This window comes from Nilaparvata lugens, chromosome 1 (genome assembly GCF_014356525.2).
Source record: "Nilaparvata lugens isolate BPH chromosome 1, ASM1435652v1, whole genome shotgun sequence".
Lineage (NCBI taxonomy): Eukaryota > Metazoa > Arthropoda > Insecta > Hemiptera > Delphacidae > Nilaparvata > Nilaparvata lugens.
The window spans coordinates 83,644,480-83,670,558 of NC_052504.1; the positions used below are offsets into that span (position 1 = coordinate 83,644,480).

The 26,079-nt window shown below is 34.4% G+C and overlaps 1 protein-coding gene across 1 annotated transcript in view; it reads left to right on the forward strand.

Moving 5' to 3' along the window:
- The window catches only part of LOC111060577 (probable G-protein coupled receptor CG31760), a 47,936-nt gene that overhangs the window by 18,237 nt on the left and 3,620 nt on the right, over positions 1 to 26,079 (forward strand). The window contains exons 2-12 of the mRNA XM_039445601.1: positions 870 to 989; positions 4,391 to 4,583; positions 17,096 to 17,244; positions 18,208 to 18,425; positions 19,416 to 19,566; positions 20,075 to 20,198; positions 21,219 to 21,351; positions 22,119 to 22,272; positions 23,089 to 23,198; positions 24,312 to 24,526; positions 25,433 to 25,571. Of these exons, the coding sequence (XP_039301535.1) occupies positions 888 to 989; positions 4,391 to 4,583; positions 17,096 to 17,244; positions 18,208 to 18,425; positions 19,416 to 19,566; positions 20,075 to 20,198; positions 21,219 to 21,351; positions 22,119 to 22,272; positions 23,089 to 23,198; positions 24,312 to 24,526; positions 25,433 to 25,571 (1,688 nt within the window). The 5' untranslated portion in view covers positions 870 to 887. The remainder of the gene's footprint in view (positions 1 to 869; positions 990 to 4,390; positions 4,584 to 17,095; positions 17,245 to 18,207; positions 18,426 to 19,415; positions 19,567 to 20,074; positions 20,199 to 21,218; positions 21,352 to 22,118; positions 22,273 to 23,088; positions 23,199 to 24,311; positions 24,527 to 25,432; positions 25,572 to 26,079) is intronic.

Below are 26,079 nucleotides of genomic sequence, written 5' to 3' on the forward strand. Positions count from 1 at the left end.
TGATTATCCAATTAGCGATTGCTTGTATTGGTGATACGAGCCTAGCTTCTTTCGCCCAATGACTCGAGGAATATAGATTACCGTACTATATTGGTGCAACTCACTTCCGATGGACTTCGAGTTTTAGTTTCTTGGTGAGATCCAAGAAAAAATTGAAATTTTTCGATTTTGACAGTGGATTTGAAGCCGAAAATTTCAATGAAGTTACGATAACTCTATAAATTCTCAAACTAATATACAATGATGATGTGGCTCACATAAAGGAAAACTCATCTAGTTCTTATTTCAATTTTGATTTTGGATTCTGATATAAATTTCAGTTCCCATCCTAATTAAATTTTCAATTGTCATTGATTTTTAGTATCCATTCAATACTTTTTCGATTGTAATATAGCACCAGTCCACCACAATATCAACAAAAAATTCTCCTACATAGTTCAACTTCATCTTGATCACTTCAACCATAAAGTTCACACTCTTACCACGCCCATAAATATTCAACACATCTTATAAGAATATAAGAAATGAAATGACATGAAAATAACAGCATCACAGAGTTTACTATAACTAATTCAAAAACGAACATGTGAAATCCTTCAATGCCTTCAATAACGTTTTCCCTGATCTAGTGCGAGACCATTTAACGATTTTAAAAATATATTGAGATTCTGAAACAAGGCTATTAAATTTTTCTGTAATAAATAAATAGTTAATCATTTCTACGTCTCCGATTGTTCTACGATTTACGTGGAGTACAATAATAATAAATTAAGTTTGTACTTTCGAATGTACTCTTCAACTCCTAACTTTGTACTCTCCAAACAGAATAAATACTATTTCTAATAGGATGTGGTTTGTGATTTTTTCAGATCCGATGTGGTCAGGAAATGGGCCGGTGGTCCGGTCTGATGGTGCTGCTCTGCCTCCCCCTTGTGGCCCCGCAGCTCCCCGGTCACCCCACTGCCTACATCACCAATGTCTACATTAATGTCAGTTCCAATTCCATATAACCATTCACATTTTTCAAATTATATACGATACCTATTAGTCCTTGCACAGTAGTTTAGTTTGACGATTTTTACAAAGCGCACATGTAGATAAAATTAATTGCTCCAAATACAGTAAAACACAATACTCGTAGTTCAGTTTCTAGGATTCTCAACTACTTAAGAGAGATAAGAAAGTATTTTCCTACTCAAGATAATCGATTACAATAATATGTTTCAAGTACACTGAAATATAATTCCTCATGAAGTATAATCGACTACATTATATATGTCAAGTATACTCAGTTGTATTAAATGTATATACCAAATGAATAGCTTCCGCTATTGTAAAAAATAAGCTCCTTTATGTGGAGAATGAAAGAGTGGAAGAAATTCTTATCATATATTAGCACAATTCAAACCTTCTTGAGCCTTCTAAACATGCTTTCCAAATTCCAAAGATAGTGATGAACATTCACTTTCACTGATCACATTGGGAAATACTGGAATTTTGCGGATTTAATCAATTTTATTGTACACGTTGCATTTTATGAATTCAATATGTATAAATAATAGTTTCGATTCTCAGTCCGCCTCGCATAATATATTGAATATCGATCCTTTACCTAATCAATTTGTATCAATGGCTTCTATTCTCATTCTAACTGGCATTTAATGTATGGATATTTCATCAAATAAGCCAATAAAAGCCCAAGTCAATTACATAAGTGAACATCATAGCAAATACATTATACTATTCATTGGAACAACTGGCGGTTTTCGTGGATTGAACTATGTGCTTTTGTATAATATATTCTATTACAGGATATACTATACTAAATATGATATAAAATGCTAATCCATAGTATTTTCAATTTATAACACAGTGATGAAAACTAGATAATAATGTTGAATCATTTGTAAGAAGATAAGATTCAATACATACACACTGGTTCACTAAGACAGCAAGTGGTGGCTGAGAACAAATACTTCCTTCCTCGAAAGTTATCTCTCAAATCAATCAAGTTTATTACTGAGCTCCATCAGTCCTCAATTTTTCGTGAAGGTATTAGGAAGTGAGAGAATATTTTTATTGTTATAGGCTACTGATACCGGAGTGGAAATCTCTCTGTACCAGGAAAAGTTTGATGCACAGAAGAAAAGTTGAACAATACAAGACGTTACCGTATTCGCTCTCTGCCGAGAACTTATCGAAGTTCCTGGTTGGCAGGCTTCAAAATTATTATTGTACTTTCTCGGAGCTTTTGTTTACTGCACGATTACATTAATTCTCTTTTAATGGTTGTGGTTATTTGGAAGAGAAACTTCTAAACTAAGTTCAAAAAACTTTGTTACGTTGCGCCAGCTACACAATAATTTTGTAACTGCAAAATATTGGGCTCTGCTTTTATTTCAGCTACACTCGCATCTTCAAAATCCTAAATGAATGTATCTGCTTGTAATACAAAGACTGGCAAGTTGCGTAAGGTAGGAAAAAGTGTTACAGATGATTAATGGCTTTCACGCTGCTTGATTAATTATGCAGCTTGGACTAGAAACTTGATTACGGGTAGCCTACCTCGGACGTTTCTCAGGCCTCTTTTTGCCGTTACTTTGATGCTTGAGCTTATATTTTTAATTGATTAATCAATTAATATTTTGCAAGAAATGATGAGGAAAAGTATAACTTATTCCTCGATTATTGTATCTCATAACATGAATTATACATTTATTCAGTGTTTAGCTCTTCACAGTGAGCTACTTGAAAAACTAACTAGTACACGTTTACTTAATTAAACTAAGGGCTCTCTTAACTTCATTCATTTTATTATGAGTAGTGTTCAACTAGTATAAAGGGTTCAGGACCTCTTAAATATCCAATTAGTGTTACAAAAAATAGCATTCTTCTAAAAAAAATGTTATTATTTGTGGGAAATGCTATTATTTCTAATTGATTTTCCACTAACGCTACATGGAAAAACATTAAGAGAAATATTAATTCATTTGCTATTACAGTACTTTATATGAAATGTCAAATTCAATTCCATATCAACTACTCCAATCACTAGATTGGAATTTATTTACTTCCATGGAATTATCAATAACATAATATTTCAAATGATTCGAAATTGTCAATCACTGTTGAAACTAATGGCCTTTCACGACTTTTTGTGTACAATCTGAAATTCTCCCTCACATCTATCACTGCAACAGCGAGATACATTGGATATCTTTGGAATCAAACTGCTTCAAACATACTATACTAATAGTCCAGTCAACGGAAGATTATAAAGGGAAAAGTTTGGAACACAATTTTTGACCCCGCAGCTCTTTTAAGGATAGAAAGCGGGTAAACTTATCAAAAGGCCTCACTTCTACCCCCGTGCTAAAGGAGTGGGGGTGGTTTGAAGGTACCATATTTTGGTTTTTTGCACATATCTCCAACAAAATGCGTCTTTCGGAAATTTTCGTCGAATACAAAATTAAAGCTTACAAATCGGCCTACAAGTTCCATCTGTAACATTTTCCATATCTCTTTCAGTTTTCTAGGTATAAGCTCTCGAAAGTGTCACATTTTTAAGAAAACCCCTTCCGGCTTCGATTTTTTCATCTTTTTGGCCTTATAACTTTTTAACGATTGATTGAAAAAATCCGTGCTAATCATGAGCTCATAGATGTGTTTTCCAAACGTTTTCCTGTATAGTTTTTTTGAGCATTCGTTGCCTGGATTATAACCAGAATAACTTATCTTAAAAATTTTAATACTGCTTCCGTATCTATCACAGTTGATTCTTTGGAGAATGTATGAGAGATATTTTCACTTGACACCAGTTCTCAATAATTATTGCGTTGTCTTATCTACGGTAAGGCAATCTGCGTTGATCTGCGATGGAGGTACTGCGGCTACTACACCATAAAACTTTCATCCTTCGATGACTGTGATTTGTAAAGTTGCTCACAGATTTACGCGCCAAGAACACGCGCATTTCACATTTGATCAGCTGATGTTATGCTTATTATTTCTGTATCCTACCAGGACCTCCTATATACTACCGGACCTGAGCCTAAAAGAAAAAAAGGCTGCCGTAGTTGGTGGACTTATAGGAATATTCAACAAGAAAAAATCGCTAATCAGATGCTTGGGAGGGTATCAGTTTGTCGAAATCTCAGTTCATCTAGTTCGCGTTAAAAATATTAATGCCCGTCACCAACTATGGCTGCCGATTTTTTTGTAGGCGCAGGTCCGGTATTATAGGAAGTCCTGATCCTACTGTCCAAATAGAGATATACTAAAAAAAATCAAACAAACTATTGTAATTAGAATAACATTTTGCTAACTGAACGTTTTGTGAAGGGTATTTCTACGATCTTCCTAAGGAGCTTTTTCTGTTGTTTTTCGGTAGGACAAGGTTGAGCAAGCCCTGCAGCAGATCCAGGACGTGGCGACGGGCAACATGGGCGCACTCTGCGTGACGGAGGCGGGCTTCCAGCCGCTGACAGCCGCGCCCCTCGACCCGCGCCGCTTCGAGTCTGTGCGCCAGAAGGCAGACCTCGTAGCCACTCTGCTGCAGGACGTTGGCGTCGCACACCACAACGGTAAATCGCATACTACTAAATCTACCAATAGTATTCACCAAAATCTACAACAGTATTCATGAAAATAGTCCTACCTGAAACCTTGATCGCTAACTTAAGATTTCTACACTCGAACTGGATTCCCAAAGACAGTGACAGTGAACATTCTTCTTCTTCTTTAAACTTTAAGGGTTTAGGCATCTTTTCCTGTTTCGAACCTCATATCTGCCCATATTTTTCTTGGACGGCCTCGGTCTCTCTTGTCTTCTTGGTTGTAGTTGAGCACCAACTTCACTAACCTGTCTTAAACGGAACTTGACAAACATCTCTTTGAAATAATCTGTTTAATCTATATGCTGGTACCATTTCAATCTACTCTGAGATATCTTTTCGTTTACAGAGAAAACGTTGAGTTGTTTTCTTATCTTAGTATATCTCAAACGATCTTCTCTGCTGCACCCATAAGCCCCGCACACACACATCGATTTTTTTCGTACGATATTTTGCCGTCCTTATGAATTCTACCAGATTAAACGGAACTTGACAAACATCTCTTTGAAATAATCTGTTTAATCTAATAGAATTTACAAGGACGGCAAAATACCGTACGAAGAAAAATCGATGTGTGTGTGCGGGGCTTTAGATTCTATGAAGAAATCTCATTTCCGAAGCCTGTAGTCTACCCTGTTAGCACCCAAGTTTCACACTCATATAGAAGGGTTGGTGCAGCTATAGTTTTGTGAAATTTCAGCCTGGTACTCATTGGTACATTGCTCTTTACATTTATATGTGTATGGCACCACATATATGTTTTGGAGCGGTGTATTTGTTGATAGTATCTCTCCCTTTCCTGTACGAGATATCACAGTCCAGATAATTGAAGTTTGATATATGTTCTAAAATAATGTTATCCAATATAATCTTTCTCCTTATTTGCTCCTTACAGTTAACAGTGGAAATATAATTCTCATGATTTAAATGAGATAATCCATACTTGCGTTGCCGGGGAATGGGAAAAGTCCAATTGGAGATCGTGGAGTTATATTTTCACTGTTCACTGTCACGGTAGAGTGGGAATATTCGCTACCGGAAACCCTTGGCCGTTCCATTATAGATAGTGAAGCAGCTTGTACTCAGGGACATTAGTAGCGTCTACTAGCTGGTACGGGAACGCGGATTTGTAGATTTCCGGAACTGAAATGTGCATTTCGAATTACATGTTCCGCAACAGCTAGTGGACGCTTTGTTGTCGCTACTATTGTCCCTATGTGCAGGCTGCTTTATCAATTCATAAGCACAGATGAGAAAGATATATTTGTTACTTTCCTTGTCCTATTACCATAGGTGAGGAAAGTATTGCTTTCCGAAAAAAATTAAGGTACCCCAATTTTTAAATTTCTATACGTTTCTAGGTCCCCTGAGTCCAAAAAAGTGGTTTTTACTTTCCTTGTCCTATTACCATAGGTAAGGAAAGTATTGCTTTCAGAAAAAAATTAAGGTACTCCAATTTCTAAATTTCTATACGTTTCTAGGTCCCATGAGTCCAAAAAACTGGTTTTCGGGTATTGGTCTGTTGGTTTTTGGGTATTTTGTGTGTGTGTGTGTGTGTGTGTGTGTGTGTGTGTTGTGTGGTGTGTGTGTGTGTGTGTGGTGTGTGTGTGTGTGTGTGTGTGTGGTGTGTGTGTGTGTGTGTGTGTTGTGTGTGTGTGTGTGAATGAGTGTATGTGCGTCTGTGTACACGATATCACATCTCCCAATAAACGGAATGACTTGAAATTTGGAACTTAAGGTCCTTTCACTATAAGGATCCGACACGAACAATTTCGATCAAATGCAATTTAAGATGGCGGCTAAAATGGCGAAAATGTTGTCAAAAACAGGGTTTTTCGTGATTTTCTCGGAAACGGCTCCAACGATTTTGATTAAATTCATACCTAAAAAAGTCTTCGATAAGCTCTATCAACTGCCACAAGTCCCATATCTGTAAAAATTTCAGGATCTCCGCCCCATCAATGCAGATAGATTCCCAATTATCAGGCTTCAGATACAATTGAAACAAAGAAAATCAAGTGGAGTAGATTGAGCATGAAAATCTCTACAATTAATATTCAGTAACATTTTCACCTAAAATTGACAATAAGCTTTAAATTCGAGAAAATGTGATTATTCAATTGCAAATTATTGTTCATTCTATTAAATCATTCACTATGAAGAGATAGCAGACCTCATGTGAGTCTCCAGCGTTATTGCCCTGTCACCAGCTGGCTCAAATCTTTGAATTGAGATGCGCGGGAACACTAGCGTCAGGTGATAAATTTTCATAACGGCAAGGAAAGTTGTGTGAGTGCGCCACACCAGATTTTTTTTTCTGTTATCAAGTACACTTGCATTCATATCCAGCTTTCAATTACTATTAGCATCTCTCAATACAAAACTTATATTGTTTACATATTGGTTGTCTCCCAGGTTGCATAAGGCATGAACGTAATAGATCAAAATTCATGGAATTGTTGAGAGTATATTTGATAGATTTACCATTCTACAGCATAAGCGAGTTCACTATAGATAAACTGTCACTTTTCTCTTTAGCTTTAAGTTAGTTTTAGTTTTGACGTTTTCATGTACATTTTCATATATGTTTTTTGAAAATAAATGATTGATTGATTGATATACCTGATGAAGGTTTTAAAAATGTTCTGTGATCAATACATGGGTAATTAATTCTATTGTCTACGGTAATCATGTGTTGAATATGAATCACACCAATTCATTTTGTGAAATATCTGTGTGATCTCTTCATTTGATTTTTGTCAATTTTTGAATGCATTGTCCTTATTTTGGATACTTACGAAACGTAAGCAGTAATCACTTCATAGATTTTTGCTCAAGGTCTTTTTCATGGGACGTTATATGGTTTGTAAAGTTGGAAAAACGCTATTATTGTAGACATATGTATAACTTGCCACACCAAAGTGAGCCTTTGCCGGTTTACGAGCCTTTCCCTGTAACTCAGAGCTTCAAATAATTAAACTGTGATATAGGTATCAAATGAGTAATATAGGTAAATTGAGTAAGGTGTACAAGAGTCACGACCTTACTCTATTAACTAAATTGAGACTATTGCATTGCTATGTGTTCTCCGTTCTGTTGTATGGGGTAGAAACATGGACCCTCACAAAAGAAACAATGGTAAAGATTGAAGCTTTTGAACTCTTGCTGTACAGAAGAATGCTGAAATGTTTACTAATCAAGAGGTTCTCAGGAGAATGAATAAGGAACCGGAGCTCCTGAATACCATTAAAAGTAGAAAACTCCAATACCTCGGCCACATTATGAGGAATAGCTCAAGATACAGACTTCTGCAAGAGATCCTTCAAGGAAAAATCAACGGAAAAAGTGGACCTGGCAGAAGGAGAATTTCATGGCTGGCAAATCTGAGGCTATGGTTTCACCAGTCATCTGCAGAGCTGTTCTGTAGCGCCGTCGACAAAATCAGGATAGCCATTATTATCGCCAACATCCGAAACGGAGCAGGCACGTGAAGAAGAAGATAGGTATCAAATGAGTGGAGAATTCGCAACAACATTGAAATAGACAACATTCTCTAAAAATATGACATTGTCCTTTTTGTCAAATCAAGGCGAATTTCTTGACTGGGACATGTCCTAAGAATCATACAGGAAGCCATGGCCAACCCAAGGCTGTAGAGCGTTGAAAGAAGAAGAAGAAGAAGAAGAAGAAGAAGAAGAAGAAGAAGAAGAAGAAGAAGAAGAAGAAGAAGAAGAAGAAGAAGAAGAAGAAGAAGAAGGAAGAAGAAGAAGAAGAAGAGAAGAAGAAGAAGAAGAAGAAGAAGAAGAAGAAGAAGAAGAAGACGAAGAAGAAGAAGAAGAAGAAGAAGAAGAAGAAGAAGAGGAGAAGAAGAAGAAGAAGAAGAAGAAGAAGAAGAAGAAGGAAGAAGAAGAAGAAGAAGAGAAGAAGAAGAAGAAGAAGAAGAAGAAGAAGAAGAAGAAGAAGAAGAAGAAGAAGAAGAAGAAGAAGAAGAAGAAGAAGAAGAAGAAGAAGAAGAAGAAGAAGAAGAAGATAGGTATCAAATCAACTTTCTCAAGTCGAAAATCATTGACATGTCAATATCATTGACATGTTATCATCACTCCAAGCTACTGTACATACCGTACAATAGAAAAACTCTACTATTCAAACTTATTTATTCTTCATATAATTAATTTTCCACATATTACTGTAGATCACAGATTTATTTTCTTTTTGTGTACTTTCAACCAAATTAACAGGAAAGCAGTGAAAATAAATTCTGATGTAGAAAATCTCAACTGTCGCCTGATCCCCGAAACTACGGCTCTCAATATTCATTAATAATTGTGATGTCGGTGGAATTGAATCATTCAAGGTGATCGATACGCCAGAGGAAAGTTTCCACTGCCAACATGTAGACTACAATAGATGATCAGGGAAATGAGAAATGAGATACTAGAGGCAAGCTTGTAGCTGAAGGTGAAACTTACCTCTACATTAACCTGGCAATGTAGTGGCGTCGTTTGCCTACAATATTTCAACGCCGAAATATTCCGTTCTACCGCTGAAAACTTTTGATCATCGCTGTCAACGAAGCAGCAGCACATTGTTGCCTCTTTCTCTTACCTCCTTCCACCTCCTACCAGCTACCTACACCTCCTACCTCGACTTGACACTCCTCGAACAAGCAATCCAGATAACGAACAAGGCTCTTCATCACGAACTTATCGCTGTTCCCACCATTCATCGACACACTATCGCATCATTCAACTTCTATTTCTGTATTCTAAACACGAATAGCAAGAGATTGAACTGTTTCATTGATTGAATAAATAGAGTTGTGAGATGAATATCTGTAGTACTAAAAAAGTGAAATGCTTCTACTGAAAGTGTTTGAACTTTGATAGACATGCTGTGATAGTGGACATGAAAGAGTTGAGATAGTGGACATGAACATATAGAGTTGGGAGATGAACTAGTACTGTAAGTTGTGTAATTTTTCCAATTATTATATTTCTTCTCATCTATATATTATATAAAAGCGAAATGGCACTCACTCACTGACTGACTGACTCACTCACACACTCGCAAAACTAAAAATCTACCGGACCAAAAACGTTCAAATTTGGTAGGTATGTTCAGTTGGCCCTTTAGAGGCGCACTAAGAAATCTTTTGGCAATATTTTAACTCTAAGGGTGGTTTTTAAAGGTTTAAAGTTCGTCTTTTAGCATGTATATTCTTCTTATTTCAATCTCTTAATTATAATTGAAAAATGTCCATACCATATGTTAATATAGAACTATAATCTAGAGAGAGTATCTCTTCGAAACAGTTGTTCTAGTAACTAAATTAAAAATTTTGTCAGGTTGGCATTAAGTTGAGTTAACTTTGTTAGGTTGGCACCAAGTTGAAGATTGAAATGCATTTATGGCGGAAAAATTGATTGGGCACTCCTACTTCAATCAGAGCTATTACTGGGAATATTATATCGCCTGATATGGCGAGCGAAGCGAGCCCGCTGATCCAATTTTTCACGGGGGTCCAGGGGGCGGAGCCCCCTGGTTAGACGGATATGGCAAGCGAAGCGAGCCTAACGGCTAGTTATTTATATTATTATAGAAAATTACTAACTTTTCTGTAAGTTGTGTAATTCTCAATGATTAAATAAATAAATAGTACTGGAAAAGTGAGATGCTTCCAGTGGAAATTGGTTGAAATTAGATATACATGTTGTGCTTTGTTAATGGACAAAATTATATTTTTGAGAATACTTTTTCCTTTGTGTAAATTGTGAAATTCGAAGATTTTTTTTAAAGTTGTCAAAACAGCTGTTCTACAGATGAAATATCTCGACTATGTGTTCTTTTTATGAACTGCTCTACCTACCTACCTCATGGAGGTTACAAAGTCCATTTCTCAAGGATGGGGTGGACCCCCCATTATTTTCCTAGGAAGGAGACTCATGCCAGTTAGTAGAGCTGATAAATAACTATACAGGGTATGAATTTGAAAAAAATCGGTCAAGTCATTTTTGAGAAAATTGTGAAAAACATGGTTTTTTAGTAATCATCCGCCATTTGTCTCAAGAATATTACGGAGCACCTGCAATTTTCCCAGAAATGAGACTCATGTCAGTTGATAGGCCTTATAAATAGCTATCCATGGTATAAATTTGAAGAAAATCGTTAGAGCCGTTTTCGAGAAAACCGTAAAAAACATGGTTTTTTAGTAATTATCCGCCATTTTGAATTCAATCTTATTGAATTTCTTATTGTCAGATCCTCATGGTATAAGGACCTTAAGTTTAAAATTTCAAGTCAATCGGTTGATTAGGAATGGAGCTATCGTGTTCACAGACATACACACATACACACACACACACACACACACACACACACACACACACACACACACACACACACACACACACACACACACACACACACACAGACCAAAACCCAAAAATCATGTTTTTCGGACTCGTGGGACCTTGAAACGTATAGAAAACTTGAAATCGGGGTACCTTAATTTTTTTTTTGGAAAGCAATACTTTCCTTACCTATGGTAATAGGGCAAAGAAAGTAAAAATACTGATTACTGATTACTGAATCATGCGTGAGTCTATGGATTTCTTACGTGATGAAAAGATCTCAGAATGATAGAAAAGGTCAATATTACATTTATCCAATTCCAGGGGCTAGACCAAAAATGATTCCATGCTCTCAAGTGGAAGAAAATATGGAAATGATATAAAGAATTGTATTATCTCAAGTAAACAATATTAATAGTTTGAAAAGAGCAGTAAAGGCTTAATTCGAATTATCCTACTCATACAGCATAATAGTTTCCATAAGAATAAAGTGCGATCAGCTTTCGGGTAGGCAGGAAGGGTGTCTTGTTGTGACCAACTGCTCGAGAATTTAGTTTATTGATCATCTTCGTATGAAAATAGAATGGTCCAATCGATAATGATCATCAACAAGGTTAAATTGTATTTTTCACTATTATTAAAAGAGATGTTGGCAGACCACGCAAGCGGTGGCAATAACAGGATTTTTTATGTTTATTTGAATAATTGGCTAGATGTGAGTCGGAACAGGTTAAAGCCTAATCCTTGTTTGTAAGAAGAAGAAGAAGACTATTATTAAATACAATTTGAAGTGTTGAGCTAATTTTCAAGAGAAGGAAGTATGAACAATGTTTGTTCTTAGACCTTTGTCGATTCAAGATATTTTTATGTTGGAAGAAAATGTCAAACAACTAATAATCATCAAGATTGTGCTGACATGTGCATACTTTGTGTTGAGGTTATATAATTATAGAAAGCATATACAATCCGTTGTCAGAGTTTGGAAAGGGATTTTTGCATTAATGGAATGCGATTGGTCCACATCCATAGAATAGTGCAAGAGCCAGTCAAGCTTCAATGCATAGGTAAAGTTGAAACTGTGATCGAAGATTGGAAGCACACATCTCTGAACATCTCAAAAAGAGTGACACACACTGGTATCAAAGGCACAAGTTCACGATTTATATTTGGGTTGTTGTAAGAGTCGTTGTAGTAGAGGAGTAGTAAAAACAGCTGAATAAAGTAGGAGGCATAGAAAAAGTCAGGAATGTTATGAGACTGAGCTAGAGTTGGGTTGAGGAAAGGCGTGTTTCATTTGTTTGCCGCGGGTGATCGCGCGATCCTTTCTACATGTCCCTGTGGAAAAGCGCCATGTCAGCATTACAATGGAAATGGTCTCAGTTCCATGACGAGTGTCTGCCTGTCTGTCATGCCATTGTCTGTCAACTTGCCTTTCAAAAGAAGCAAAAAAAAGGAGAGAGGAGATCTCGAGGGTGCAGGACGGAAATATAGACAAAGAACCAGGAAGATCGGGTTGTGGTGGTAATGATAGCGAGCTGAGAACACAATGTGGATGCTCCAAGATTAAAGGGGATGCCCTGTTTCAAAATAATGTGCTTGAGAGATCGCAGAAAGTATCAAGTTTTAAGAGTAGGCTTTTAAGGGCATTTATATATTTTCAAGTTCATCGTTTTAATTAGAATAATTTTTCAATATCGGGGCACCGAGCTTCGCTCGTTATTTCTATTTATTTTAAAAGAATAGAATAGAATAGAATTATTGGTCATAAAATATTCACATGAATACATGGACTACGTCAACTTTTTAACTCTAAAGTAAGTCAAAACAAACACAAAAACACTAAGATCAGTTAGTATCAGAACAATAAAATAACACATGAATCACATAAAACGATTCCAATCTATTCTAAAATAGTCATGTACGTTGTACAAACATTCATCAATTAACACTGCTTTACTGCTTTCAATATTTTTTTAAATTGTGTGCATGTGAGTGCTTTCAAAAAAATGGTCAGGTGTGGAGTTATATAATTTGATAGATGTGAAGTGCCAGCTTCTTTGTGATTTAGTATGTCTGTACAACGGAATTCTCCAACAGTAAACAGAACACAATTCTCTAAAATGATCGTGTTTATATTTCACAGCTGGCTCTACGTCATCTTATGAATTTCGGGGATGCGATATTTTGATTTTTCACATCCTCACTCGCTCACTCACTTTTTTACCATCCACAGCTGTTTCAGCCAAGGATGAATATATCCTTTTAACGCGTTCAGCGAGTTTTCCCAAGGATGAGACCTAGTGCAATCGAATTGTTATGTCATAAACCTACTATGTTCCAAGTTTCGTGAACATCGTTAGAGCCGTTTTCGAGATCCGTTGAACATAAATTATATACCCATATAACCATATAACCACATAACCATGTAACTATAATTATACAGAAATTGCTCGCTTAATATAATAGGATTTCTCAAGTGACGATATTGAGAAGAAATAATCATATTTCTCTCACTAGAATCAAGGGATAACAATTGGGACTATTGGAATGTACAATTGAAAATTCAAGAGAATATCTTATTTTAACCGAGCAGCTGTTTACCCGTGCTCGGCAAGGGTCTGTTAAAAGAACAAATAGATTGAATTAGCTCTTGTTTCATGTTGATATTAAAAGTATCAACAGCTGTGATAATTCACAATAGAGAAACGTATTGATTGGGCTTTTATCTTACGTGAGCCTTTTCGCAATTTGAATAAACTTCTTTGAATCATTAAAATTATTATTAATTATCCTCGGTAATTCGAGAATATTCATGCAAAATTCGCCTTTAGTCCTGAGTGCAGGGCTGAATTTCTTGCGAATAGAGGTTTTACTCAAATATTACATATTTTCCCCACTATGATTTTTGTTTCGTATCATTTTGACTAAAAGATTGTTTGTCTGACTGCTGTGAGTCCCTGTGACTGTTATTTATTAATTTCACTGATCTCAGTTCCAACATACACGATTTTATTTATTTTTTTATTAACAACAATGAAAAAAATCTGGTGTGGCGCATATACACGATTTTATTTATTTTTTTATTAACAACAATGAAAAAAATCTGGTGTGGCGCACTCACACAACTTTCCTTGCCGTTATAAAAATGTATCACCTGACGCTAGTGTTCCCGCGCATCTCAAGCCTACTATTCAAAGATCCAAGCCAGCTGGTGACAGGACAATAAGGCTGGAGACACACGAAGTTTGCTATCTCTTCATAGTGAATAATTTAATAGAATCAACAGTTGCCAGCAGTTTGTAATTGAAATAATAACATTTTCTCGAATTTCGAGCTTATTTTCAATTTTAGGTGAAAATGTTACTGAACATTAATTGAAGAGAGTTTCATGCTCAATCTTTTCCACTCAAGAGTTTTTGTTTAAATTGTATCTAAAGCCTGATAATTTGGAATCTAAAATGCCGGCGCAAGAAAACGTCGATCGCGGAAAATGACCAAAGCGACCTGTCTGTCTATAAATTGTATCTAAAGCCTGATAATCGGCAATCTAAAATCAAACTTTGCATAGATGGGGCGGAGTTCCTGAAATGTTTACAGATATGGGATTTAGGGCAGTTGATAGAGCTTATCAATGACTATTTTAGGTATAAATTTGATCAAAATCGTTGGAGCCGTTTTTGAGAAAATCGCGAAAAAACCCTGTTTTTGACAACATTTTCACTATTTTATCCGCCATCTTAAATTGCATCAAGATCGAAATTGTTCGTGTCGGATCCTTATATTGTAAGGATCTTAAGTTCCAAATTTCAACTCATTCCGCTAATTGGGAGATGAGATATCGTGTACACAGACGCACATACACTCATACACACACACACACACACACACACACACAAACACACACACACACACACACACACACACACACACACACACACACACACACACACACACACACACACACACACACAACACACACACACACACACACACACACACACACACACCACACACACACACACCACACACACACACCACACACACACACACACAACACACACACACACACACACACACACACACCACACACACACACACACACAACACACACACACACCACACACACACACACACCACACACACACACACACACACACACATACAGACCAATACCCAAAAACCACTTTTTTGGACTCAGGGGACCTTGAAACGTATAGAAATTTGGAAATTGGGTTACCTTAATTTTTTTCGGAAAGCAATACTTTCCTTACCTATGGTAATAGGGCAAGGAAAGTAAAACAACTTAATCATAAAATGATTGGAAACGGAAAGTCTATAGCCCTTACTATTCCATTCCATATTTATCGATGTAGTAGGTCTACAGATCTTGAGATGAGTGATACATGATGATGTAAAGATCAGCGCAAGGAGCACTGGAGAGTCCTTGGAAATGTCGTAAAGAAGGGATAGTGTCATAGAGCACACGTTTCCGAGTATTAGGTAGCGTGTGTTTGCTTAGCGATGGTAGCTTTCGAGGACCACCGACTTACATCTCGGCAACTCGTTGTCATGGCAACGGCGTGATTCTCGGCCAATATTGACTACAGCAAATATACACGGCCGTGCCCCGTGCCCCGTGTCCTACCCGACATTGCTGCAATTCAACTGTTTTCAATATCATCATCATCATCACCGTCGTCTTCACCAGTTTCCTTCTTTAATATCGCGGCTTTCTGTTATTACATTTCAAGTGGAATCGACAGAACCTTCGAGGTTCTCGTTGTAAAAGTACAGGTAACCTAAATTGAGGGGTGAAATTATCGTCGGTTCTGTCGGTATTGTTTGAATGACTGTTTCTCGCATGTGACAGTGGAAATCGCGTTCTCTAAAGGCGCGTATAGATTTACGCGCCGCGTACATGAGCAATTCACTTTTAATCAGCTGATGCTAAGCTTTTTATATCTGTACTTACCGTTTCTGTAAAAATACAGATATAATCAGCTGATTAAAAGTGAATTGCTCATGTTTACAGCGCGTAAATCTGTACGCACCTTAAGACATCTCAAGAATCAGGAATATGATACCTTCAGTAATATACACGAGAATATGAGTTCTGTATCTGTATCTGAATCAGTATTATGATGTATAAGTCGGTATATTAGAATTTTGAAGTACATTTGTTCTATGAGACGTCATTAAAAAAATGAAGATTTTTGAAAATTTTAATAACATAGTTTTGTGAGCATACATCCAAGAGCCACAATTGCATTGGATGCACTCTCCGATGAATGGAACAGTGTTCATAAATGCAATATTGTTTGCAGAAACATTGAATAATGAAATGAAATAAGTCGAGCATCTTCCTCGTTCAAACGTGAGTGATTATCTTTTTAATATACAAAACAGGTAGCCTTGAAAGATCGAATCTCTTGAAGAAAATAATTTGATGAGGAAAGATTTGATTGTTATAGATTGTAGGCATAATCTCATAATTTTTTCCAACTACTGTACTAAATGAATAGTATCAAATCACAATAATTGTCAATTATTGTTTTTAATTGTCATTAATTTCCCAATTATTAAAATCAAGTAACAGTATCAAATTGAACAGTAACAATATCAACAGTATCAAATTAACAGTATATTCAATCAACATAAAATGACATGTTTTTCATAACAGTTATGAAACTTCTACTTACAGAAACTTTGAACTTACAGTTACTGTAAACTTTTATCGTATACAAAGTAGACAGTATACAGATCAGCATTGTAGTATATTCTTGTAATTAATTGATCGAACCACAAGCCCATAATAGATATTTCTTGAAACACCCAATTAAAACGCCTGCGTCTGATGGTGTTTCAATGATGGAAATGTTTATCAATACACAACAATTGAATCAACAATGAAGAATGCTTCTGTGATCGACATTATTGTATTTTTCAAAAACGATGAGCGAAAGGTTTTTCCTTATCTTTTTCAATCAATGAATTTCCTCTTCCATGCAATTTTTCTCTTCAGTAATTTAAATTTGTATTATATGCGAGAAAGGACAACCAATCCAAGAAACTGGAGCTAAAATACTGACAGATATTTGAGTTTAAAGATTGTTTGGATATTTATTGTTTTAGGCCTGGTGGATGCGATCGGAAAGGGCCTGCTTCTGTCGGAGCAGCGGCTGCTGACGTCACGCGTGCTGTCCCTCAACTCCAGCTCAGGCCAAGTGCTCAGTCGCATCGTGTGGCGTCGCGATACGCCTGGCTTGCTCGAGCCTCACAGGGTCAGCAATACACTTCAAATACTATCAAATAGAATAAATAATCAGATAAAAAAAATTAATTAATAAATAATTATTGTCAAATAACAAAAAAAAACACTTTTCATTGTTGAAAATTGTTGATAAAATGAAAAACCAATCGTACAAGGTGACCGTCCACTCAGGGGAGTCCTGTCTCACATCTATCAAACTGAAAACCTTTAATGCATAACAAGAGTGCCACTACAGTCTGTATAAAATAAGTTGAGACTTGGCCATTCATCCGTATAAATTAAAGGGTTGCCAAGTCCTGTAAAATTACAAATTTCCAATTTAACATCAGAATTGAATGTAGAATATCATCCCTGATATCCAAGTAGTGCTAAAAACTTTCAGGGTTGTAGGATCAAGAGGAAGTTAAACTTTTCAGATGAAATTGGAAGCGAAAATTTGATTCTCTTTTGAATATTACTTCTCTAAGAATCATGTGGCGTCGTAATGCGTGAGAATTTCATATAAAAATAACGGGGAGAATGTCTCCTTTTCATTGATGTCTGGATCATTTCTATCCGACTTATAATTATTCCTCAATAATATTAATGATTATGTTCGTCAATATCGAGACATTTCGAGCAGAAAACATGAACATTTCGACAAGCTAGAAACTTTTTTCGTTTCAAAAGATAAGTGAGAGGTGAAAGCGAGAAAGTTTCTCAGAAAAATTTGAAATTATTTAATATAATTATAATCAGTAAAAAACCATGTCTCTGACTCTGCTACTGTTGTGGTAATTCAGCGTTTTAGTCCTATACCGTTCTGAGATAGAATTCTCACAGAACTTCATGAACTCTACACTCAGTGTAGAGTTTATCGAAAACTATTTTTCTATTCAGATTGTTCCACTACTCACTGAGAACATCACGATATTTGAATGTTGAAGACATTATTAAACCCAAATTTATACCTTCTGCTTGTTGTGTGATTCAGGTAACGGACGACGGACTCCGAGTGGGCGAACGTCCTGACCCAACGACGCCTTGGTTCGAGGACTTGCACTCGTCACCCGGCCTCCACTCGCCCAAGTTTATCGTTGCACCTCCAGACGCCGCCTACAAGGGCTGGTGGACCTTCCCCTACTACTCCTGTCAACTCAGACGCTGGATCGTGTCTTACAGTGTTGTCATACTTCCTTCTGCCAAACACGAGTGAGTATACTTCAAATATAATTTGGATAAATTTCTATGACGTTGACATTATACGAATATTGAGGCCCATATGCTCCATCTTGGTTTAGACGGAGGTTGATCAGCTTTTGTCAAACCAGTCTTATAACACCATAGAAAAAATATGTAGCACTATGCTATATTTTCTCTATGATAACACGTTATAAATTATTAGAATACTTTGGAGTCACTTAGAAGTTTAACTATTTGTGAATGTTAAGCTGTAGTTTGTAATATTTTATCATAATCAATAGTCATATCTTCATGTGAACCTAGATTAGCGTAAAAGTTGAATGATGCATGGCTTATGTGCCTTTATGTTCTAAAATATATTTTTCAATGTCATCATGTGATGTCAAACTGTGAAAAACTTCCTACTTTCAATAAATTTGAAATTAAGATTTGATTCGTCTGTAAATAAGAGATGTGGAGATAAGATAGTTTAGTTTCAGCACAGTTCAGCTAACTCGTACCATAGGAAAAATACAACCGAGAGTATCATACTATCCTCTTTGGTCTCACTTGGAGATGTCAAAAAAGATTACCATAAACTTTTCACACATAATTGAAACTCTCATCTTATTTGTAATATTTTAGACTAAGATACGGTCGTTTTGGTGCAGATATATACGATAGATTATTAGTCAAGATATTATTCAAAGATATTAAGGAATCAGAAATAAATTCTCTTCTTCTCAGTTAATAGATAGTAAATAATCTTAACGTGGAGTCCCGCCTTACAAGATGTTAAATTATCTGTCTGACAGTCTTAATATTATGTTATACATAGACTATAAATTCGAATATAATATTCATGTACAGTATCATTGGTTTTTTCGATTTTTTGGACAATTTTAAAGATGATTTGTTGTTTTGTTTGTTGGTCAATTCAGAATAGAAAAAATAAGGCAAATTGTTCAGTCTACATGAGCTATGTCATTCTAATGTGATTTGTCTCTCCCACTTTCACAGAACAAAAGGCTTCCTGAGTATGGACGTTGATGTTTCTTCCCTTGAAATCAACCAGTGTGAAAAAGAGACTGATTCGAGCATTAACGATCACTTATCATCCAATCAGATTCGCGTCTTCCACCGTACTCATAAGTGTCACTCCTCCACACAGGTAAACATAGATATATTGGCCATTTTTTATTTCCGAATATCACTTATTATAGTAAAGTGGTGATTTATTATCACCAATATCAATCACGAATGTATAAACAAATAAAACTAATTGAAAATTATTAGAATACTTTGGAGTCACTCAGAAGTTCAACTATTTGTGAATGTTAAGCTGTAATACATTTCAAATTGAAGATTTCAAAATAAAAAAAAGTTATTATCCGTTAAAATCATGATACAGTTAAATTGCATAGTCTATAAATGCAATAAATTTATGCTTCTCACAGATAACCTGAGATGAATCAAAATGACTATCTTTAGATATTCAATGACAAATTGACATAATATCTGTCAAATACTATCATCTATTTAATTTTTTATATATTATTATTTCTTAAGTTGTTTGTATGATAGCAGTATCTACTATTACTAAAAACTCTTTATTGATATTGATTTTTCAACGTTTATGTGTTCTACTCTACTACTCTATTGTTCTTTTCCTTTTTCAGTGTATATATCGACCACCCAGTGGACCTGTTTTGTCCGGGTGGATAAGGGGTGGCTACATTTGTCGATGTAAACAGGGATATTATTCTTCAACACATCATGATTTCAATGGATCTCTTGTAGAAGGTAAATAAAATCTAACGTATTTCAACAGAAAATAATGAACATTCCTTCCTCTATTTATCAAATAGAAGGGACAATTCATTTTCAAAGTGCTTAGGTACTCAATTTGGAATAATCAAATACTAAATTCAACTTTACAGTTTGAAAAATATTTATTGACTTATTTAATGTTTATTAGCCTCGCAATTGCTACTTAATACATAAAGAATCGTACAGAGACATAATTTAGAATTTTTCAAACTGAAGACAACTTTCATGGGAGATGAATATTTTAACATGCTGCCCCGAAATTTAAAGTCCATAGAGGAGTTGACGATTTTTAGAGCTAAGCTGAAAATATATCTAATAGGATTGTCCTTATATTTATTTGTAGATTTTATCAGATTTGATTGTGTTGATTTTCTTATTGACTGTTTTTGTGTGTTTTGTTATTTTATTATATATGATATATGTTATCCAATGTATCTGTACATTTTTTGAATAAAAATATTTGAATGGAATTGAATGCAAAAGGCATCACCATTGTTTGAAATAAAAAATCAATTGTGAAGGATATTCCTAAAAATAGTTGTTAAATGCAATATATTCTCTCAAATTGTGTAAGTTGTTCCTTTAGATTTTCTTCAGGAATCTAGTGAAGACCAGTATTGCATACGGTATTGTAAATTTCAATCATAACTAAAAAGAATACAATATTTGATAATTATTGTTCACAGTCTATGTCTACCCCTTCCTTACTTGTAAATATTTTTTAATAATAATAATATATCAATCATGAGAGAAGCTGCTGATATCATTTCTCACTAAAGTTAGGAATCATGTAATCATTCAAATGAGTATTTCAATCAGTTGAAGTCAAAGACCTTAAAGATGCTATCTCTTTAAGGTCTTTGGTTGAAGTATATGAAATGCATAATAAGTAGCTTATTGTCATTCTACCAAGGAATAAGGTATGTTATTTCAATCAGTAAAGTCAAATTCAAATTTGAAGAAATCTTTCTCATTCTTTGATTTTCTCTCCAGCTGCCTGGCAAGAAAAATTGAGGAATTTAAGCACGGTGTACGAGGATGTTCTGAAATGTAGACGATGTGCGCCAGGCTGCATCAGCTGTACTGGTCCTTCCCCTTGTTTAGCTTCATACAATTGGCCTTTCAGGTAAGCTTAATCATCAAATAATTATTGATGTTTCAGAGGACTATTATTTTTTTATTAATTGGTAACTTTTTATTACTGTGAATGTTTGGAAAAAGTTTAGGTTCAGAAGAGACTTATACTATCATACTTTGTAATTGGTATGATCAAGTTATTTTTCTCTCTATAATATTTCAATATCTTCCAATAATATGTTATGAGAGACTCATTAAAATATGACAGCAAACATTTTGAGGATAGATTGAGCGATACAGTATAAATGTACTCAATGAAAGAAATGATTGTGAACAATCTATTCGTTTGAGAATCGACAGCTCCACAAAGCATTAGTTGAAGCAAGTCTCAAAAAATCTTTGTAAACACGTAAAGAAACCAGAGATGTAGCCAACAAATCATATGCTAGTATATCTTCAAAAAAGATTAGAATCTTTTGAATTATTCAATATTTACGACTAGTCATCTGATGTTTTGGGTTTATATCTTGAAGCTCTATTGGCTTTTAATATTACATTATGTTTCCAGGATTTCTTAAAAATTTGGGGAAATATTCAATTTAAGAACTTCTATTCAAGCAGATAACGTGTTACTAAATATCGGATGAACTAAGTGAAGTACATCTTACCCACCCCATTAAAATTATCCTTCCGAATTTTTATTACGAAAATGTTCCTTCCCTCTACAGCGTTAAGCAATTAATGGATGTCTTCCATAAACCCAATATAAATGACTGTTTGCTACTGTGAAAATAATGAGATAAAACTTTGTTCCAGGATAACCCTGCTCTCCATATCAGTTTCCTGTGTTCTATTCACTATATGCTTGATAGTGTACATGTACCAGCATCGCAGGATAAAAGTATTCAAAGTGGCAAGTCCAATATTTCTTGCAATCACACTACTTGGCTGTGCTATTATGTATTTAGAGGTGAGTTCGATTCTAGTGATTATTTTATTTGATGAAAAAGAGTTGATAACTCAATTTTGATTTATCTATTGGCAATCAACTCTCCAATCAATAAATTCACATGTATTGAGCTACCTACAACGTTAATGATTGAGCTACATGAACTGAGACAAAAAATATCGGAATACCATTTTTTCAATCTTATTCAATAATTTATTGTATTCCAAATCAATCATAATTATTTTTCAATCCATGTAATTCAATCTGAATAGAAGGATAAAAGTAATCACATTTAAGTAAACTCAAAAATTGAAGAACTCCTATCCAAGCAGATAAAATGTTACTAAATATCGGATAATAAACTGAGAACAATACATTTTACCCACGCAAATTCAATGGATAATACAATTCAATGGATAATGGATATAATACATAATATTATAATATAATGGATATCCATTATATTATGTAAAAATGGATAATAAAATTCAATTGATTGTAGAATAGTGAATTTATTGAGAAAGAAATAAACTTTTCTCAACCAATCGAAATAAGTTTGTGCAGTGTTATTATTTCCTTGCCCATGTAATTCAACAATTTTATTATGACTTATACGGTGGGCCTACTGAAATTACAAATTATAGACTTACTTTACTAATGGATAATACTGGATATAATGGATAATACAATTCAATGGATAATGGATATAATACATAATATATAATATGATGGATATCCATTTTGGATATCCAATATAATGGATATCCATGATTCCTATACGATAGAGTTTTGAACCACTTTATTTGATAACTAATGTGGAATGCTCTTCTGTTTCAGATGGCAGCAATATTCCCAGTTCTTGATTTGTATTCATGCATAGTGACAAAATGGTGCCGTCATTTAGGTTTTTGTATAACATACACAGCTCTCCTTATGAAAACATGGAGGTAAGTATTTAAAATCATTCTTATTGGATATTACTCAGTGAATCTTCCGAAATTTCAGATAAATTCAATTTATGTTTTAGTCTAATTCTAATTGAAAATTCACTCAACCTTATAAAGTAATCACTACTTTGTTGCAGTAGTCAAAAGTAATTGAAATCATGCACATGATGATGAAAAATGAATTTATTGAATGGTTCACTCAGAATTAAGGCTGTGCAAAGGCTGAAAATAAACTTTTTATTGGTAATATTTTCCAAAGTTTTTCAATTTGTATATCAACAATCTATCAAAATAAAAAAGTTTTCATAGGAAAACATTTTTTCCGTTCATTACTTTTTAAGATATGAGAGCCTGAAGTTTAAATTTTTGGGACAGAACATTTTAAATTCAGTAAGAGATAAATCCATGAGGTTTAGAGGATTCTTCATGGTATTGTTGATCTATTAAAACAAAAATTTTCTGAAAATATCAATTTTTAATTAAGTTATTCAATTTACCGAAAATGACCAAAAATAACTCAACAAAAAGTTATTTTTGGTCATTTTTAGGAAATTCAAATTAAAACTTATTTGTCAAATTGAAAACAATACAATGTATAGACTATGAATCATAAAAATAATTGACAAGCAATAAATACAGAATATTTTGGATATATAATGAATTGGATAACTTCATCAAAAATTGATATTTTCAGAAAATGTTTGTTTTACTAGATCAACAATACCACGAAGAATCAATACTCTGAATCTCATGGATTTATCTCTTACCAAATTTAAAATGTTCTGTCCTGAAAGTTTAAACTTTAGGCGCTCATATCTCAAAAAGTAATGATCGAAAAATGTTTTCCTGAGAATTTGTTTTATTAAGATAGCTTTATGATATACAAATCAAAAAACTTCCAAAAATATCACCAGTAGAAAGTTTATTTTGAGACTTTGCACAGCCTTAATCAGTCTACACTGATGATGAAGGAGCAGATCAACTAATAACTTGCTATTCTTAGACAATTCAATTCAACAATTTATTCCTCAAATTGGAGGTGAACAATTACAATGCAAATATTGTATCAGAATCAGACTATCTCAATTGCTTAATTTTTCTGTGTTATTTCAGGGTATCACTGACCTACAGGGTGAAATCGGCTCATAAAGTGAAGCTGACCGACAAGCAACTGTTGCAATGGATGTTTCCAATTCTGTTGGTGATGCTCATCTATTTGAGCACATGGACTATCAGTGCACCCCCCTACGCTCAGCAGATCAAAGATGGCGGAGGTTTGCTGTTCAAACAGTGTCTTTTCAATTGGTGGGATCACAGTCTTGCCATTGGTCAGTTCAGTCAATAGAAAAATTCTGCATGAATTATTCGAATGCATGCATTCTAGACTATTTTTCATCACGATTAGAGTTTTTTGAATTCTCACCAACCAGCATATTGATTGGAATAATTTGATGGAATGATCCAAACACATCAATTTCACAACTGGGCAAATTACTATAAACTTACAAAATCTTGAAAAAATGAAAAACAACTTGAAGAAGAAACCTTGAAATGTATTCTTGGAATGTTCCATTTTTGTTAAAGAAACTTCAAATTAAAAATAAATGCTTTTATGAGAATTCTTATGAATTGAATACGGTAGGAATAACAATTAAGAAGATTTAAAATAAATTATTATAATTATTAATATGATTTGAAAAATCATCAGAATATGATGTGCTTTTAAAACAATGTACTATCAAGCTGTTCCTGAATTGAGGAATGATAAATAAGAAATAATAAATCTTGATGTTGTTGAAAAACTGAAAAATAATGGAATCAATATAAATTCCCTAACAAGATGAATTATATTCTAATCATTTTCGATTAATACTATGGGCTGCTGAATGAATCAGATAATAATCAAATGAGAAAGAAAAAAATGTTTGAAGACATGAAATTTCCCACTTGAATTTTCTAGACATCTTATAAACATCACAATTGTTTTTAAACTAAAATTTATACAACATTCTCATGGAATTTCAGGCTCATGATTTTGACTCATGTATTAGATTCATATTAATTATTCTCCATACATCAGTTCACATCTTCCAAAAAGTCATTGCATTCAATTAAAACCTAAACATAAAAGGTTTTATTGAAGAAATCTTCATTTAGTCATCAAATCATGGCTATTGTTTGTAACATTTTCGACCTACGATAGGAAAAGTTTCAGATGATGTCTCTTATTTCAGGTGAAGTGCTATTTTTAGCATGGGGTATCAGGGTTTGCTACAATGTACGCAATGCCGAATCTCTTTACAATGAAGCAAGGCTGATCACTTTCGCCATTTACAATATTGCTGTTGTCAATATAGCCATGGTTGCTTTTCAGTAAGTCTGTGCACAGTTTTTATAATATTATAACTATGATAATAATAATAATATTTATTTTAATTTTAACTCGAACTTTGATTTACTAATATCTTATATCAGGTATAAGATCGCAAGTTGGGTACCATTTTATAGTGCTCTTAGTGCTTATGTTACGTTTGAAAGTAATAAGTGATTACCGTAGTATCAAAACTATAAAATAAATGTATCCGAGTATTTTATTAGTGAGTGAAAAATTGATTAGTGGAGAAGTTTTAATTGGTTATCATTGGTAAAACTGAATAATTTCAGTCCAGTTAGTCACAGGCATTAAGTTGCTCCAACTCTTTAGTTGCCGTTCTGAATATAGTAGGTAGTAAATAAAAAAAGAAAATGATTCTTCACAAAACTCAACAAAGTCAATCTTTCAAATTTCTAAACTAAGTACAATACTTATTATAACGATTCACTGAATTCAATGAATGATGAAATAAATTAAAGTTTGTAACGTTATGTCAAATGCACCATA